The 20,480-nt window shown below is 35.6% G+C and overlaps 1 protein-coding gene across 8 annotated transcripts in view; it reads right to left on the minus strand.

Moving 5' to 3' along the window:
- The window catches only part of LOC118745721, a 163,098-nt gene that overhangs the window by 97,489 nt on the left and 45,129 nt on the right, over positions 1-20,480 (minus strand). For 6 of the 8 annotated variants that reach the window (XM_036479342.1, XM_036479338.1, XM_036479340.1 and 3 more), the window contains one exon: positions 12,011-13,334. In XM_036479342.1, coding sequence (XP_036335235.1) covers positions 12,011-13,331 — 1,321 coding nt within the window. In that variant the 5' untranslated portion in view covers positions 13,332-13,334. Of the gene's footprint in view, positions 1-12,010; positions 13,335-15,118; positions 15,182-20,480 lie in introns of those variants that run through there. The other 2 variants (XM_036479335.1, XM_036479343.1) reach the window with 1 other exon arrangement.

The following is a 20,480-nucleotide window of genomic DNA, read 5'->3' on the forward strand; positions in this document are numbered from 1 at the left end:
CTTAAAATTAAGAAAATTATGTTGAGCAAAAATAAAACTACTGAAAAACGCGAATATGTGGTAGATTTCAGACCTTGTGTGGTAGGTGTGCTCAAAAAAGTGGCAGATCTACAACAATGTGGTAGAAGTCAGATCACTGAAAGGAATCTTACAGAGTATATCGATGGCTGAGTGGAAGATCGACCTATCTCGGCAACCAGTTCGAAAACGCCCTATCTCAGAAAATTTTTTAACAACGCTCTATCTCAGAAAACTTTTCAAGAACGCCCTACTTCAGGATTTCATTGAAAAACGCCCTATCTCAGCTGCCAATTCAAAAACGCCCTATATCGGCTTATTTTCAATGTATTTTCGTTTGAGATAGGGCGTTTTTGAAATGAATTCTGTGATAGGGCGTTATTCAAGCAAATTCTGAAATAGGGCGTTTTTCAATCAAACTTTGAAGTAGGGCGTTCTTGAAAAACTTTCAGAGATAGGGCGTTTTTGAACTGGCTTCCGAGATAGGTCGATCTTCCACTCAGCCATCGATATGCAAAATTTAAATTTTTAACATTTTTCATTTTAAATTACGACTTGTCCGACTATTTTGTTAACTAGTATACATACATAGGGTGCCCATTCTGAAGACAAATTAACCATTTATAAATGGTTGTAAACAACGAAATGTTTTCTCTTAAATGGCATATGTAAGTATTTTTCATCGGGCAAACAGAAATAAAGTTACGAGCAACTATATGCTTCAACCTATGAAAAACGCGTTTTTTACCTTCAGCCAAGATTTTGAGAGTGTATTCAAAATTCTGAGTACCTGTGCGTACATATTATTTTTGTTTATTTCACTTCAAATCTCACAAACTCATAGATGCAAGAGTATGGTTGACACTGGATCAGCTGTTTAAGTATGTATTTATGACCAAATAGTCAAATCGCGTGAATGAATGTGGACAATATTTGTCACTTTACTGCTGTGCGCAAATGTGTGCCAAATCATTTGGATCTTTGGCAGCCAAATCGTCTGATCGCAAAACAAATCATTTGTACATCGCTATCCAAATGCGCAAATGTGGACAAATCTAAGTTTGGCATTTTGTGTAAAAATGTACAAATCGTGTGATCCCTGCTTAAGGCTAGCTCTTAAATATGTGTGTGACTACCATACAGGGTTCAATGTGTGCCACTTCAATGCTCGAAGTTTAACAGCTGAAAAACTTGAGTATCTTAATTTAACTTTTCGTGATCTAAACATTGACGCAATCTGTGTGACTGAGATCTGGTTTAAGCCTTCTTTAGCGAATAGCGCATATACTCTGTGTGATTATTCAATTGTGAGGAATGATAGAACTACTGGTAACAGAGGGGGGGGGGGCATAGCGATCTTTCACAGAGCCGATCTCAACTTTAGAGTCATTTATAAATCTCACTCCCATGAAGCTGTCGAAAGCATGTTTGTTGAATGTTGTGATAATATACGAAAGTGTCTTATTATATGTGTATATAACCCCCATAAATCAAATGATCTCACCTCATTGTTTGCTAAAATCTCTGAATTGTCCTTGAGCTATGTTCATGTTCTCATCTGTGGTGACTTCAACGTTGATATGTTAGCTAATAACGAAAGATCTAATCAGCTATTGAACAGCTTTAACACCTGTGGTATTACTATCACAAACGAATATGCAACTCGGTTTGCGCCCCACTGCAAGCCAAGTATGTTGGATCTTTTTGGTGTAAGCGTTGGTAGTAGTGTAAGTCATGTTGATCAATTTTCCCTGTCTGGAGTTTCTGACCACGAGCTAATGATAATATTTTTTGACTTTGAATTTCACAAAACGAAGCCTTTAACAAATTTTACCTTTAGAGATTTCAAGAATGTAAACACATCTGCATTATATGGTGAAAGTGTCTCACTTAACTGGAACTGCTGCTGGTACTTTGCAAATGTTGACGACAAATTAGCCTATTTTACAACGCTAGTACAATACTTATTTGATAAATATCTCCCTATTCGCAGTATTAAAACAATTGATCATAAAAAACCTTGGTTCACTAAAGCCATTTTAGTCCTTATCAAAGAGCGATGTAGGGCTTATAGATCCTGGAAGCGTAATCCCACCAATGAACGCTGGAGCACATATAAAAACTTGCGAAACAAAGTAACATCTGCTTTGCGCAATAGTAAAAAAGCCTATCTCGATGCAAAATTTAATTCCAACATGCCTTCCAAGGTGTTGTGGAAAAATCTGAAGTCACTGGGTGTCTGCGCCAAGGATGTGAAAACCTGTATGATAGATGCTGATTTAATGAACTCATACTTCGTTGGCGTTAATTCACATCCGAATGCACCACCTTTCAGCATTAATGAAAAACTAGTTTGTAATCCTGCTTTCGAGTTTGTATTCGATGCAGCCACTGAAGACGATATTGCAAAGTGCATTCTTGCAATAAAATCGAACGCCATTGGTGTGGATGGTCTTAGCCTGCGTTTTTTAAAACTTATCCTCCCGTACGTGCTTCCTACACTTACACACATTTTTAACTTTGCCTTAGCTTCCTCTACCTTTCCAAAGCAATGGGTGATTCCGGTCCCAAAAAGCAACTCTTGTAACTCTCCCCAAAACTTTAGACCCATCAGTATTTTACCAATGTTGGCGAAAGTTTTCGAAAAGTTTATTTCCGCTCAGATAGTGTCACATATGAACAAATTTAATTTATTGAGCGAACTCCAGTCTGGGTTTAGATCCAACCATAGTTGTTCCACAGCCGTGTTAAAGATTATGGACGACATCCGCCCCGCTTTCGACAGTAAGCTGCTCACAATTTTAGTACTCTTAGATTTTTCCAAAGCTTTTGACATGGTAAACCATGATATTCTTCTTTTGAAATTGAAAAAATTATTTCGGGTTCAACCCCAGTGCACTTAAGCTTATAAAAGACTACCTCTCGAACAGGTCACAGCAAGTCCAGTGTGGAGATATCTTCTCACATCGCCGAGAAATTACCTGTGGGGTACCTCAAGGCTCCATTTTGGGCCCCATACTTTTCAGTATTTTTATAAATGACATTGTTCAATGCTGCCAAAACTCTTCCATTCACCTATATGCTGATGATACGCAGATGTACCTTTCACGTCCCATAGGTCTTGCCGAAGACTTGGTGGCCAGATTAAATGAGGACCTGAAAAGAATTGAAGTCTGGGCCACCATGAATGGCCTCTCTTTAAATGCCACCAAAACGCAGGTACTTCCGATTTCGTGCGTTCCTTTTGATCTCAGTAGCATATCACCAATTATTTTGAACGAGATGGAACTAAAATTTGAATATGCTGTAACTAATCTTGGTATTAAAATGAATTCCCGCTTAACTTGCACGGCTCACATACGTTATAGTATATCAAAAATATATTTTATATTAAGAAATCTATGGCATATATGCTATTGTCTGCCGAATAACACAAAACTCAAACTAGTTAAGTCCCTCATCGTTCCCCATATTTCCTATTTTGAACTGGTCTATGGCAATCTAAGCTACGATTCTAAGAATAAATTGAATCTAGTTTTAAATAACGTGGCTTTATTCTAAAAAGAAGTTTGACCACATATCATTTTATACTAAAAATATTCTTGGGCTCACCCTTGATAATTACCTCAAAGTCCGCAATTTGGTGTATCTATTCAAATTAATTAGAAACCGTCAACCTGGTTATCTTTTCCGGAAATTAGTTTTTGTGAAATCATCTCGTACACACAATATTGTTGTCCCAAAGTACGAAACTTTAACGGCGTCTAGATTGTTTTTTGTTAGTGATATAAGAATTTGGAACTCACTACCAATTTCAATTAAATGCATAACATCGATTGGTTGCTTCAAAATGGCAGTTACAAAGCTATATGTGTAATATCCTCCCTCTATTCCCCTCATCTATGTTTATCTATGTTTACTATCCTATTACCCCATCAACTAATTTGTTATTTTACTTTCTTACCCTATAATTTTTTGTATTTTATACTTATTTTAGTACTTGTAAGATTAAGTTAAAAGTTTTGAAATTTATATATTAATTTGCGTACAACGAAAAGACCCTGCGTCTTACTGTACCTATGAGATGTTATAATAATAATAATAATAATTAACATAAACTAGTAAAACTAAAACACAACTAGATTAATAAAAACAAATTAACTGCGTATAACGATTCATTTTACTGAACAGACTTATCCATAGTATTCCCCAGAACTCCCCAAAGAGTTTTTCCGAGCTCTTTATTCATGTCTAGTGACGATATTATTATTATTACGTCGAAGATACCCGCGCTGCGACGTAAGAAGATATATTGTGCTAAATCAAAATTGTAATCACTCCAACCTTAGGCCATTTAAAAAGCTCAGCACTTTGGATGAGGCCATGTTCCAAATTTTAGATGGAGAAGGCAATCGTTCTCCAAGGTGTATCAATCTACGATTCATGCTTCGTCGACAGGCACATAGAATATTCTCTGGGGTTTCTTTCACCAGCCGACAAACCCTATAGTCCGTCTCTACAGAAATACCCATTTAATTAAAACCGTACGTTAACTCACAGTGTGCTGTCAGGTTGGCAATAAGAGTTCTAAGTTCAAGGTGTCTTTCGGAGTTCCTGCTGGAAAGAGTTATGCATATCTTTGATTGTCTTATTCCCTTTGACTTCCACCGGTAGGCAGCAATTTGAGATTATTCCCAGCTAGCTCCTAAGTAGGTCTGCAGTGTATCCTTTAGATGTACCACAGAAAGGCTTCACGCTTTGCGAGACAGTCAGCCCTTTCGTTGCCTTCAAACCCTTCATGCGTGACGCTATTGTGGGCTCGCAGGTGGTTCAAGAGTTTACAAGCCTTGATGCCGTTTTAAGAGACTCAAAGGCCTTTGACGCTGCCTGAATGTCCGACATAATATTTATTCTGGCCTCATTTGCCTTCTACGATGACATTCGCGAACCCAGACTTCGATTGGGAAGTACGAGCCCATGGCAGACTTTTCTGGAATCTTGGTCCAAGTACGCCATAAATTATAACGCTACCTAAAAGTGAAAAGGTGCCAAGTCCATGTTTTTTAAGTTTAGTTTTTGATGCAGAATGACAGGTAATACGAAACTACATCGATTTTTCATCTCTCGTGAAAAATTTCTAAACATGGACTTGCCACCATTTCACCCTTAGGTCACGATATATGGATGTCCGTATTGCATATTGGCAATAATAAGGTATACGTTTGTACTTAGGAATCAGGTATATTTACATGTTTGTGGCCGCCATTATACGAACGCACCGGTGAAATATTTGTGTAAAAAAGGTTGCGAAAATATTTGGAGATACGTACATATTTTCTATTTTTCGCAAATAACTATTACAAATTGTCCCGAAACCTACCAAAATCCAATCAAGTTTACCAACCTACCAAATGGACAAAAACCTACCAGTTTTGGTAGGAAAAGCCCATGTTTGGCAACACTGGTCATACATTCACATCAGTGTTGATATTTAAAATTTTTAAATTGTACCAAATTAATGACAAAAAGTGTAACTTTTTGAGCTTAATTGTACTTTTCACCATTTCCGTCAATGCATTACCTCCATTTTCCCGCAACCAAGCAAAACCAATTTTGTTGTCTACTGCAGTGTGTTTATTGTTCAATTCATTGTACAGCTTCAGTTAGTGTAGGCTTAATTTAACGTAACTTATCATTGAGATCTCTTCAGCTAGCCTATAAAGTCCCACTAAGTTAAACTTAGTTTCATTCAGCTTAGAGTTTAACTTAAATTATACACAAATAAATTCTTGAATTATATTTCACATTTTTGAAAGTACACCCCGCGACAAAATGCTAAGGACACCTGGTTTGGGCTATTTATTATATTATTTATCATTGTCTAACAAAAACTATACAAATAAAGCTTTATTTAAAATATTGAAATAAAAAACAGCAGCGCGACACGCCCATTTTCATCCATATAAAATAAAATGCGAACATTCGTTATATGGAAGAAAGTGCGCAACACCGCAAACAGAAAAATTCAAAAAATCAATGGTATTTTTTAGACACTTCAAATTTGCTCCTTATTATACTGGAATGAATGGGCTACAAAAACATGTCTACAAATTCTGAACAAAAACTGTGATGAAACTTTGTTGATTTTTTTCAATCTTTCAAGTTTGGATTTATTTGCACGGTTTTTGTTAGACAATGCGCTACCATTTTATAAAAAAAAAATAATTAAACTTATTTAAAAAAATAAAATAAATACAGGGTGACCGTGTAATTTTGTCAAAGATGAAGGCAATAATGATAAAACATTAATACACTATATAGGTCAGTTCATATAAATGAAAATAAATTACATAAAATGAGATCACTACCGATAAAATGGAAATCCTCAAGGGAAATTTTTAATTTCAACGCATGGAATTTACATACATTTGCTCAATTACTTCTATTTCTGCAGTATCGCAATTAGGTAAATTGAATTTTCAAAGATTTTTTCAAAATAAATAGCGATAAGGGATATTTCACCCGCCGGTGATAAGAAATCGCAATCACCATAACTCACATCACTAATATTACTGTTTACAACCACGTTTAAATTCAAAATTACAATTCATAATTTCGTTTTGAAGAAAATGTGAAATATAGGTATATCCATTTACTTAAATGTAAACGGATTAAGAATCAAAGTGCTAGAAGAGATTTGAGCGTTTAGTACAAAAAGTATTTTTGATGTTGAAATTGTACTTAAAATCGGCAAATTGTACTTTTGTACTTTTTAAAATTAATTGTAATGAAAAAAGTACAATTGTACTTAAAATATCAATACTGTTTCACTGGCGTGACAAAGTACTTGCTGCAGCGATGCCAGATTTGAGCGTATTCAAAGTTTTGCCGATAATAACTCTTGCGAGGGATTTGGGTATTGGGCATTTTACAAGCCTATTGGGAAGTATATATATCTGTGTTCGTATAAAATATGTCGGAAGACTGGCTTTAGTATAATGAACCATTCGCAGCATACGATTGCGAAAGACTCACTGGCGCCGAGTCGTTGAAGAACTTTTGGAAAGTAAACGTAAAAGAGGGAGTTGCGATGCTAGCAATTCAATATTCGTATGAAGTCTCATAAAAAAATTCCTTGTGGTTTAAAGAATATAGGGAATGGTACATTTTACTAAAGCCAGCCTCCCGACATAAGCTACTATTTAATAGGAACACAAATATATTCGTCTACAAATAATGTTGATTATATTAATTAAGTCCTAAGATAAGTTTATGAATCTTATCAGTGTTCTATGTAAGAACCAAAAATTAATCCCCTCGCCAATTAGAACTTTTGGTTTAAAAGAAAAATATACATAGTGCATTTACTCAATACTTTTTCTGGCATCACTGTTTGAGCATGGATGTGCTCAGCTCACTGTTGCCAAGGTCGTGCATTTTGCACTAAATTTAGTGCTTTTGGGAAACCAGAAAGCCAAAATAATTGGAATTCAATGCTTGGTGCGTTATTTAGTGATGCTTTAATTTAAGCACACCGAATGCATAGGTACATACAAGTGTATATATGTATGTACATACCAAACACTTATATTCTACATTAAGATGGAATTCATTTACAGAATAAAATGTGAGGAATAGGTAAATTAAATATGTTTTGCGTTGTTGTAAATGTATTTAAATTAATTTATTGATAAAAACATGAGGAAATGGATGTGTATATACACTTTTTACTGAATCAAAAAAATTATTAAACATGATAATAAAAACTTGGCGCTTTTGTTTTGGAAAATTGGCTTTTTCTGGTGCCCTGATGCCACACTGGCTCAGTTGTCGCAAAAGTACACATACATACACGCATTTTTACTTGAAAAGAAGTGTGTAGTGGTTAATATGTATACGTTGCCATCTCCGTACAGCTCACTTCACCTCGCCTAGCACGCTCGCGTGCTCGCAGTTTGCCCGCGACGTCAACTGCGTGCACCTATGCTGTGCATCCCTACTTTAGACATTGATTTCACACAATCAAGCCCTGCCTTAGCCACAAATCTGCGAACATTTTTCTCTGTGCCACACCACTAGTGATTTATGTACTCTTAGCTCTTTACTTAATGCATTTAACATTCTTAATTTTCAAGTTTTAGTAGCACTTAATTAGTGTTAGCTGAGTAGTCTGTAAGAATAATTTGTATTCTAAGCAGTGTTGCCACTATTAGTCTTTTCCCACCAAATTTGGTCGCTTCTTTTTCATTTGGTAGGTTGGTCGGCAAATTGCAATACATATATATACATATTGCAAACATCACTTTGCATATAAATATTTTCCAATTGTACCTTTTAAACATTTGCCAGTCATTTGCCTTTAAAAATAAGAAACCTAATTGGGTTGGCCACTGAAGGAGCAAATGTTATGGCTGTAGACTTGGGCGGGCTGAAACATTATATAAAGTGCACCTGCCACTCAATTCACCTTTGTTCCAGCTACGCTTGTAAAAAATTGCCGAAAAACATTGAGACACTGTGCCGCAACATATATATGGGTTGTACACAGTTCGTTCCTAATAGTGTCTCAAAATGTTGATGTACAAAAATGAAAAACGACGCCGCACAGTGCCGCCTAAGTGGGAGAGAATCAAAAAATTCGTTATCTGCAATGTGAACTTGTTTCGTATTTTTGTAAAGACAATTTATCCACTAAAAAGAATTAAACAGAAATTTCCCTAAAAAATTTATTGTATGCCGCCAGGAAAGCACTAAAGTCGACAAATTTTATACTAAACATTTTAATAAGCTCTTCACAGAAAAAAATATCAAAAATATATTCTTTGAAATAAAATGTTGGTTTGACGTTTCTTGTTTCCATATAGATAGTAGAGAATTACAAGAATTAAAAGTTTGTAATAAAATTAAACACAGGGTGTCCCTGCGGTGTTCCAGAAAGACAATTTTTTTAAACAAAATTTCAAAAAATGCTAAATTTTAATGGAATGAATAAAAAAATATATGTAAAACTAGGTTATTTTTATTACTTTATTAAATAGTACGGGCTTTTAGCTTTCAAAAGAAGAAATAAAAACCTGCTCATTTTTTTGCACTTTTTGTCAGTGCCTTGAGATCTGCACGATTTGTACCATTTTCAAAAATGAAGTGTCAGATTAAAAATCTTGACCTGTGGACAATAGAAGGTTTATATTTTTTGTTGCCACCTGTTAAAAAATTCGATTGTTGAAAAATTAGATAAACTTTTTTTATAAGTTAAATGAATTATTAAGAGATGGGTATCAATCGAAATGTGTATTAGCTACATGTAGAGAGTTGCCACCTGTTTAAAAAATTAAATTCCACTTGAATTAAAGGAATTGTGTAATTGAAATGGATAGGTATCACCATAAGGGAGTCAGACGAAAGTGGATTAATAAGGTTTTAGCTTAAAAATATTACGAATAGGGCTGCCACCTGTTTGTAAAGTCGAATTTAGTTGAACTAAAGTAATAATTACGTCAAACCATAGGAGGAATGCTTTTACTTTCCACTTATTTCTTGCTAAATATGTCAAATGTTTTCATTTGTCTGATACTCATATTGACATACATATTTCAGTTACCTTATTCCCTTAATTAAAGTGAATTTGATTTTTTAAACATATGGAAAGCCTTCTACGTGTCATTTAGAAGTAAAGTATTTTGAAAACTTGTTCAATTGATACCCATATTGTAATATCTAATCCATTTAACTTATTAAATAATTTTAATAAAATTTGTAACAGGTGGCAACCCTTTTAAAAAGTACAAAACTTTATTGCACATCTACAGGCCAAGCACTACCATTTGACACTACGTTTGGCACTACGTTTTGAAAATAGAACGAACTATCTATATGTACGTACCTATGTAAAAGCCACAAGAACCGACATTTTCAACTTCAAACTGCATTTACAGTGAAAGTATGAAAATTATCCAAAAACCAATGGCATTTTTGAATTTAGTCCATAATTCTATTTTTGCCCACATTTTGTATGGAAGGGAAGCATAGTGCGCCGTCTACATTTTGTCACACTCAAAGGTATGTTTTTTACGCGTCTACATTTTGCAACCTCGTAGCAGAGTTGCATTATGGCAATACCTATCAAAGTTTTTTAATTTATTGGGGGGGACGTTTTCCTTATTTGCATTTGATTTGAGCGCAATGGCTGCTGAAAACAAACAAATCAAGGAAAATAAAGAACAAATATTGGCAATTGGTAATAGTTAAACACAAACAAAGAAGAATTGTCTGGCAACACCAGTAAAGTTTTGCGACGATTTTGCGACAACTGCTGGAAAGGAGTGCTCTCAGTTTGATGCTAAAAATGTCTCAAAATGTTGTCTCAATTTGGTACGAACGGTGAATACCCCAATAGTTTCTTTTCCCGCAGTCCAAAGAGGATACATGAACTGAAGGAATTTCAGGACTACTGTTCGGTAAAACCCCACAAAATCTTGGGCATATCTCAAACACGATGGCTTTCACTAGGAAGCGTTGTTTTAAGAATAGGTGAGCAATGGGATAGTTTGAAACTTTATTTTATTTCCTGCTTTTACGAAGTGCGATCTGCAGACCTGGCAGAAGGGATGTGTTGCAAAACCAAATGCTATTTTAATTTCTATCATACATTTCCCCTTAGTTAACAATCTTAACAAAGAGTTTCAAGCTGAAAGCTCTCGTTTGCCATCCTTATATGCAGCTATCAAAGCACATTATCCCTTAATTTTGAGTAGCTTTATTTAAAAAGATGCGATCAGTAACATATTATTGTTGATTTCAAAAACAAAAATAATCATGTTAAAATATCTGAAATTTTTGTTGGAACGAAAGCTCAGATGTTTATGAAAAGTCAACTGTTCTGGAATCCTTGAAGTTAAAACCAACATAATAAAGTTTTCCATAAATAAATTTAAGATTTGATTTCAAAGGTGAAGATATAAAACTTTTACAAATAATGACAGCAGCTAAGGTAGTTTCTAAAGAAGATTTACTAATTTTACCTCTTTTTTTAAATTTCCCCATCTCATAGATTGGGATCCTGATATAATAACCACGCAGTGGAATTTACTGAGGCAAAGTGAGCTTGATATTTCCAGCGCTCTGGAATTGATATGTTTTGGGAAAAAGTTTATTCTATTAAATAGTTGAAGTGCAGTCAATGCGAAAGGTCGTGGTTTTGCTCGCTCCGTGTTTATCTAATTTAGATGCTCACGCGTCAGTAAAAATGCGCCTAATGCAAAATCTAAAAACAATGCCTACACTCTACGTTCTAAAAAATGTGTTTGTAATAATTCTAACAACAAAGTTCAGTCAGCTGGTTCAATTCGCAAATCTCCAGTTATCCCATCAGTCACTGTGACCGGAGAGCCTAATCCTGTTGTTGCGCCCACTGCCGTTCCTTTTAATTCTCCTTCTTCTTCTCAAATGACTGCTGCTGCTGGTGAGCCGAATGAGACTGCTTCCGTTGCCGCTCTGCTTATTGAATCTGTTGATGGAATTGTACGTCGTTATTGTGCTAATGTCGACGTCGAAGCTGCTGAAAACTCAATTTGACTACTGTACGTCGTGACTCTGCCAACGTGACTCTGCCTCCACTGAACAGTCTGGTAATTTCGTTAAATCGGAAGCTTTAAGAACATATCCTATCTTTTCGTTTTAATTATATTTTTATAATAAAGTTCAATTTAGGAAGCGCAACGAATATTTGAGACGCCGCTGTGGCTGAACTGTTTGAAATTTCGCATCCAAAGCAACAAGACAGTTCACGCTTTTGTGCAAAACAAATTTTTGCCTTTTGCATCAAAGAGTGAACTCTAGTACAAAGTTTTATTTTCAAGAGCGTGTTTAGCCATTGTTTAAAAACACATGTATGTAAATATCTACGAGTATCTACACAGCGGTAGCTTTTATCAGCATAGCACTATACTATCAACCTGCTATAATTTTTAGGATAAGGAAAATTTTTACTTACTAGTTGGAAATATGTAAATACTGTTCACATGCGAGTAAGGTTCCTCATCTATTTCCTTTGTGTATTCGTAATGTGTGATGTAGCTGTCATCCTTGGACACAGCAGATACGACGCCACTTTCTTTCATATTGAATAGCTGTCCTTTTTCGCCTTTAACTCGTTTCTTCTGCCTAATTCTACTAAAAGTTTGTTGGTAGTTGCTATTTTGCTGACGTTCATCGTTCTGCACATCATCGTGTTGGTCATATTCAATATCACTTAACTCCAACAGTGCATCCCTGTTGTTATCCTTAGGAATTATTCCGCGGTGGTGGTGCGAGTGTCGATTGGGTGGAATGCGGAATGTTTGATATTTGGGTTTATTATATGGATACTGATAGTGCTCTTGCTGGCCATGCTGAAAATGACGAGCATGTTTAGAATAGTGCATCAGAAAGGGCACATCTTTTTCTGTATGTCTGGGCGTGTTTGTATACATCAGGGAAAACTTATCTACTACTTTTGGCTTAACATCTGAGCCAGCGACCACATCGAAAAAGGTGGCGTTTCTTCTGTTTCCGGCCAGCGTGCTATTGAAGTTTTTGTAAAATTTCTCAATAATACTATGTGGGACGGCAATCGGCTTGGTAATATTGGGCAAGCGGACCAGCTGTAAACGCATTAGAATTTGATTTTTTATTGATTCTAAGCTCCTGAGCTTCGCCTTTTCACGCATTTGACATGACTGACAGCTTTCATAGTTCTCCTGTAGCGTTGAAATTGCTAAACTGTGTACACCGATGGCCTGGGCCTGTGTCGTTTTTGGGTCTGAGTCTAGCATGATGTTGTTGTGTCGATTGAGGAGATTTTCGCGACTCAAATACTTAAGACTGCTATATCGCATGGTTTCTTGCAACTCAGACGTGGAAGATGACATGGCTTTCGCCAGCATAGAAATCATTTGTAACTGCGTGTTGATGCTCGTATGGGTTGTCATATTTTGCATTCCAAGTAGCGTTACCGATTCCCTTAATATCAACGCAAGGCTCTGGATTACCGTCTTATTCTGTAGTTCATTGATGGCATTTCCCAATGGAGCCTCATCATTACTAAAAAATTTCCAATTTAATGCGCCGTGCGTTTTTGCATCCATTAGGCGAGGGATCATGTATTTTAGGCGCACATCCGGTGCCGCAAGCGGATAATTCACTGCATCCTTCATTTGAATACAACTACCCGAATGTGTTAGCAGAAAGCACCCTATTACCACCCGCCACGTAAGTGAAAGTTTGTGTTGCCAGCATTTTTGATGCTGTCGGTAATTGTGGGATCCCCAAAGCATATTCTGTTAAAAATAAAAAGAATGTACACATATAGGTATTTTGTCTTTATATTTACAAAAGCCCTTAAATGAGATTTTTGGTTTTTTAAGACGGAAAGAAAATAAATACTGAAATATTTAGATGGATACAAAATAATTAAAAACCATTTGAAGAAATGCTAGCGGGTGTATTTGACATCAAACTAGTGAAGAGAAAATAGTTTACCGGAAACTTACAGTCTTTTACTATGACTATTGCGATGTGTATAAATATAAATCGTTAGACCATCTGACATTAGGAGTTTTAAATACCTTTGAACATACATTACTTATTGTACACAACAAAGTTGTATATAAGAAAGCTTTTTCCTGCACTAAGTCTAATTTAAGCTCGTTGTACAACAGCTTGGCACATTAGATGCCTTGTTGTACAACCACATTTGATAGACGGTTTGATGAAAATAAAAAGGAATCGCCACTTCGTCGGGTTATACAACAGTTTTGAGTGTTAGTGGTTGTGTTTGATAGGCTTCATTATTGCTCTTTCGTTGGAGTAGAAACATCAACTGAAAATGAGTTCAAAAAATTAGTTCTTCATCCGCTTCAATTATTTCGCTTACAACAAGTAGAGCTAACACATTCATATCCATGTTGTTGTTGTTGTAGCGGCTACAACAACCTCTCCCATATCGATTAGTCACTCCTTCGTTGTCGTCAAGCTCAACTAACGGGAGACCCAACAACGTGCAGCTTTGATAGGGTCTGTCCATAAGGACAGGGGCGTTAGTTGAGTGGGGTTCAGTGGGCTTGCGAAGAGATGTATCGAGTCATGGGGTGTCTCTCCGCATGCCGTGCACTCGTTTGTCATATCTGAGTTTATTCTGCTCAGGTAAGAGGTTAACGTGCTGCAGTAGCCAGAGCGAAGTTGGGCTATTGTGGTCCGAGTCTCTCGAGGCAGACGAAGCTCTGTCTCGTCCACGCCCGGTGGTTGTTTGCCCAAAACGACATTTACATCTCGAGATTCTATATAACTCGAGACTGACTCCCTATGCCATTTAAGGCCTGTCGGTATGCTTTCGGGTCAAGAGGTTGCTTTATGAACCTCTGACGAAGTCCGTCCGTCAGTTCATATATATGCCTTCTGACGTGCCGTTGTGAGGGTTATGCTCCCTTAGTAGGGAGCCTCGTCGTGCAGCTGACGATCCAGCGACATCAGAACTCATCCGGTCGCTGTCCGGAGTGCAGTGTTTTCGCAAGTCTGTAGCTTCATCCACTGCGTCCTACTAGTCCCCGGCGACCATACAGGCGCTGCATATTTCGGAACTGGCAGACCAATTGCTTTGCACTTTGTCAACAACGTGCCTTTGCCATTTCTCCAGGAGCTGCGGGGAAGGGACTTGATTACCTTGTTGTGGCTTTGTACTTTATTGACAATTTCAATTGTATGCGCCGAAAAGGAGAGCAGACTGTCGAAGGTTTCTCCGAGGATTTTCGGATCATTCACCGTCGGGATTTGTTCGTCATCGACATGAATACCCGCTGCAGTCTGACCACCTTCGTCCAGGTGCTGAAATGGGTTGCTGGGGATTTTGTGGGGGAGAGGGTTAGGCTCCTTGCAGAGAAGAAGTGAGAAAGCTCGGAGAGATAACCGTTTACTTTGGAGCACAATTCATCAATTCCCTTCCCAGACCCCATAATCGAGCGATCGTCAGCATAAGAGACATTCATATCCACCGCATGTGTTGTTTACTGTTGAAAGCGTAGGCAAAAATGATGTTTGATGATAAATCGAACGACGATGTCTGAACCTTCATGGCGAAGCATGCAATCTGTAGTACGACGGCGTAGTACGACATATTATCTCGTTAATGGCCTGCATAAGGATTATAAAGGTCGTGAGTTTTTATAAATGAGATGTTTAGTTTCTGAAATAAATTGTTATTTTTTAAGTTTATTAAACAAAAACCTAGTATATCTATATGTATGTATATACATACCCTGTAAAAAGTGGTACTAGATGAAATACTAGTATAGCACCACGCTTCCTTGTTATTAACACTAGTAAGCAAAATAGTCCAAATGCATGTAGGAAAAATAGTTACATAAATATTACGATGTCATTGGTTCTGAACACCTGTGGTCCATCGTTGCATGCCATAGGACCACCTATACATCTACCGCCGTTTGGGCCATGACTGAACCTCATAAGATTCTGTATAAACCGAGAATACTGTATTTCAGTATTTATTAAAGAGCTTTTTTACATTTAAATAATACAGTTCATTGTTTAAAACGTATTTTCTTAAAATTCGTTTTACTAATATTCACATTCGGGTGCCGAATAAAATTGCCGATGAACCACGCAGTGGTGCAGAAATATCATTATTAAAATATAATGATTACGCAACACCAGTTAAATACAAAAAACAATTCAGAAATAAGCGGAATAGGCCAAGGAACAATATCATCAATAGGAACGACATTTTTAGAATTTCAAGTAGAAAATATACTTATACCACATACATTTCAAATCATAAATGAAGATTTCCCTATACCATACGATGGTATATTGTACATTCAATTGTCTTTTAAATTTCCTTAAAGGAAATGACTATCTCATAATACGTCCGGGCAATCACAAACAAATACCTATACGAGTTTACCCGAATCACAAAGAAAATTCAATAATAATTCCAGCCAGGTCAGAAGTAATTAGAAAATTAAACATAAAAACAAATGAACCTGAAATATTTATACCAAACCAAGAAATTACTCCAGGAGCAATAATCAGCAACACAATTACAAATTCACAACGCCCGTTAGTCCGAATACTAAACATAAATGAAAATATCACAATAAACAATCAAAACATTTTCTATGAAAAACTGTCCGACTACGATATCCATGAAATAGACCAAAGTAACTCAAGTAGTAGAAAACAGTGGTATTAGAGAAACTCTCAAAGAATTTTCCCAAAGATCATAAAAAGGTATTAACTTAATTATGTTCAGAATATAGCGACATATTTGGCATCGATTCAGAGCCAATAACAGCAATTAATTTTTATAAGCAGCAAATACAACTTACAGATCCTACTCCTGTGTATATAAAAAATTATAGAACCCCGCACGCCCACAAATTAGAGGTAGAAAAGCAAGTGAAAAAATTGGTAGAAGATAATATAGTCGAACCTGCTACACTAGTGTACAACAGTCCTTTACTTTTAGTTCCAAAAAAAGTCAGTGCCAAATGCAAGTGAAAAACGATGGAGGTTAGTCATTGACTACCGCCAAATTAACAAAAAACTAGTTGCAGATAAATACCCTTTACCAAGAATTGATGATATTCTTGACCAACTTGGAAGAGCAAAATATTTTTCATGCTTAGATCTCATATCAGGTTTTCATCAAATAGAATTAGAGAAAAATTCCATTCACCACAAATTCATTTTCCACAAATAGTGGCTCATATCGCTTCAACGACTCCCTTATGGCTTAAAAATAGCACCAAATTCTTTCCAAAGAATGATGACCTTTGCATTTGCTGGCTTATCACCAGCACAAGCCTTTATCTATATGGACGATTTAGTCGTTTTAGGATGCTCTGAAAAGCACATAATCCAAAATCTAACCGATGTATTTGTTTTGTGTAGAAAGCACAATTTAAATCTCAACCATGCACAGATAACGGCATTCTTCCAGAAGATAGCAAAAACAAAATTATTCAAGAAGCAAAAGATTCGTAGCTTTCTGTAATCACTACAGAAAATTTATTGAAAATTTTGCGGAACACTCCCGCCACATAACAAGATTATGTAGAAAAAAAAGTAAGTGCGCCTGGGCCACACTGGAGAAGTGGAACTTACGTTACATACATATCTATTTTGTCTCATAACCAATATACACACATACATCTGCTTTTGCATAAGGTTATATTTTTTGTCTTTTTATACCTTTCATGAGCATGAAATGGTATTATAACTTTGGTCCGATGTTTGTAAGTACCAGAACAAAAAGAGATAGACCCATGAAAATGTATACTTATATGATCAGAACGTCGAGTTGAGTTGATTTAGCCATGTCCGTCTGTCCGTCTGTCCGTCTGTCCGTCTGTCTGTCTGTTTGTATGCAATCTAGTCTCTCAGTTTTCGAGATATCCGCATCAAATTTGGTAGGTGGGTGTATTTTTATAATGTATTAATCATTTGTCGGAACCGGAAGAATCGGACCACTATAACATATAGCTCCCATACAACTGATTGTTTAGATATGAGATTTTTCATTATAACTTCTCCATTTATGCAGCTACGAACATGAAATTATGCAATACTTGCACCCATTATCAACAGAATACTTACAGTGAAAATTACAAAGATCGGGTCTCTATAACCTATAGCTCCCATACAACTGATTGTTCAGATATAAAATTTTGCGTTATAACTCCTCCATTTATATAGCTAGGAACATGAAATTCCGCACTGTTTTCAATAATTATCAACAGAAAACTTACAGTGAAAATTAAAAAGATCGGGTAACTATAACCTATAGCTCCCATACAACTGATTGTTCAGATATGAGATTTTTCGTTATAATTCATCCATTTATGTAGCTAGGACCATGAAATTTCGCGCTGTTTTCACTCATTATCAACAGAAGACTTACAGCGAAAATAACAAAGGTCGGGTCACTATAACCTGCAGCCCCCATACAACTGATTGTTCAGATATGAGGTCTTTTATCATAACTCTCCATTTATGCAGCTAGGAACATGAAATTTCGCACCATTTTCACTCACTATTAACAGAATACTTACAGTGAAAATAACAAGGATCGGATGACTACAACATATATCTTCCATACATCTGATTGTTCAGATATGGGATTTTACTGTAAAACTCCTTTATTTGAACAGCTAAAACCGATAAATTTCGTAAGATATTTTATAAATAATAATACAAAGTCTACTGAGAAAATCGTCAAAATCTATGGTGTATAAGCTTTATCTCCTATAGCACTGATTGTTAAGATACCAGTTTTTGCCATATATCTCCTTTATGTACGAAACTAAACCCAATAAATTGTGTTACCGGTTTACATACCGATCACATAGCGGTGAAAATCACTTAGATTGGTGTCATATAAAGTATATCTTCCATACCTCTGATTGTTTAGATGCGATTTTTTATATAAGTATGGAACTCCTCTATCGATGTATGCAGATGTATTCAAAAGCAGTAATCTGTCAAAGTAAAATTTGCAGATGTTCATGAAAGGTATGAAGTCTTCGGCATAGCCGAAGACAGCGCTGCTCTTACTTGTTTCTATCTAGATCCCTGCCTCTACCCCTGTTCATTCTAATTACATTCATGTTATTCTGTTTTCCTTTATCTTCATTTTTATCTTTATACTATATCGACAACAAAATCGACAGTAACATCCCATAAAATATCGATAACAAAACCGATAAAAATATCGATAACAAAATCCATGAAAAGTTCGATAAAAATTTCGATAGCAAAATCGATAATAATATTGGAGCAAAATCTATTACAAACTCGATAAAAATATCTATAAAAATATCCATAACAAAATCGATAAAAATATCGGTAATAAAATCGATAAAAATATCGATAGCAAAATCGATAGATATCGATAACAAAATCGATAAATATCGATTAGAAAATCGATAAATATCGATAACAAAATCGATAAATACCGATAAGTAAATCGATAACAAAATCTATAAAAATATCGATAACAAAATCTATAAAAAAAATATTGCTAACCAAATAGTTAAAAATATCGATTACAAAATCGATAACAAATAGATAAAAATATCGATAACAAAATGGATAAAAATATCGATAAGTTCCGAAAATATCGATAGCCAAATTGATAACAATATCGATAAAAATTTCGATGAAAAAATCGATAAAAATATCGATTATATTATCGATAAGTCCCGAGAATCCCGAAAATCTCTAAAATCCCAAAATAGTTCCCAGATTGCGTCTCTGCGTCTCTCTTTATATCCTTTCCTCTTTAATTGCCTTTATTTTAATCTTTATTCCCCTATCTTCATCTTTACTTTTATCGGTATCCTCATCCTCCTCATTGTCTTCAGGTTTATGTTTATCATTTTCTTCATTTACATATTCCCCTTCACCTTTGCCCTTATATATGTAAGTAAAGTGTTTAAATTTACCTTGGCCTTCATTATTGCCTTTATCTTTACGCATCTTTGTTTTTGTTTTTATTTTTACCTTTGCCTTTATCCTTTTCTTTATCTATGTACGTAGTCACCTTTACTTTCATTCTTGTATTGGTCTTTTTCTAGGTGTTATTCTTTAACTTTTTATTAGCAAATTTATGTTAAGTTTATACCATATGCATACACACAAGAAGCACTTGTTTCAGCCCCAACCATTTCTGTTACACCATTTCCGTGTGCAATTTCCGCTGAATTTGCCAATTTACTCCCAACCAACCAACCAACCAACCGCCGGTAAAGAAGTTTCACTTCGAAAATGTTCCATTCGAATGGAATACAAACTGTGAAGAAGCATTCAAATATCTCAAAAATAAACTCATGTCACCTACTGTACTGCAGTATCCAGATTTTACAAAGCAATTCTGTGTTACAACAGATGCGAGCAAATACGCTTGCGGTGCAGTACTTATGGTCTGATTATGCATACTTCGCATAACTTCGCATAAATTTGAAACTGTCAGTTGAAGATCTGTTGAATGCATTTTGTATGTATTCCATTACCCAGAAATTAGCAGAACTTGTAAAAAATTAGCGATCTGTTGAGTTTAGATTTTGCCTCACGTTTTCTTAAGTGACATTTCAATTGCAGTGGTACCAATAGCAATATTTTTACAGAGATGCATGGAAAGCATATTAGGGGAGTTCACGTACGGTAAGCGTGGAATTTTCAATATTTTCGAAAGCTTATATTTTGAAAAGTTTTTTAACCAATTTTCAAAGTACGGATATGATTGAAAAAGTAATTAAAAGTCGTTTGATGTAATATTAAAATAAAAATTATTTTGTTATAAATTTGTTTTTCTTAAAAAAGTACGTAACTAACTTTATTAAAATATATGCACAAGAGCATATAAACACCTTTAAATATATGAATTATAATAAAAAAATCTTTGGTAATAT

Source organism: Rhagoletis pomonella, unplaced genomic scaffold (assembly GCF_013731165.1).
Source record: "Rhagoletis pomonella isolate Grant_MI unplaced genomic scaffold, Rhpom_1.0 Rhpom_scaffold_00009, whole genome shotgun sequence".
NCBI classification, from domain to species: Eukaryota; Metazoa; Arthropoda; class Insecta; order Diptera; family Tephritidae; genus Rhagoletis; species Rhagoletis pomonella.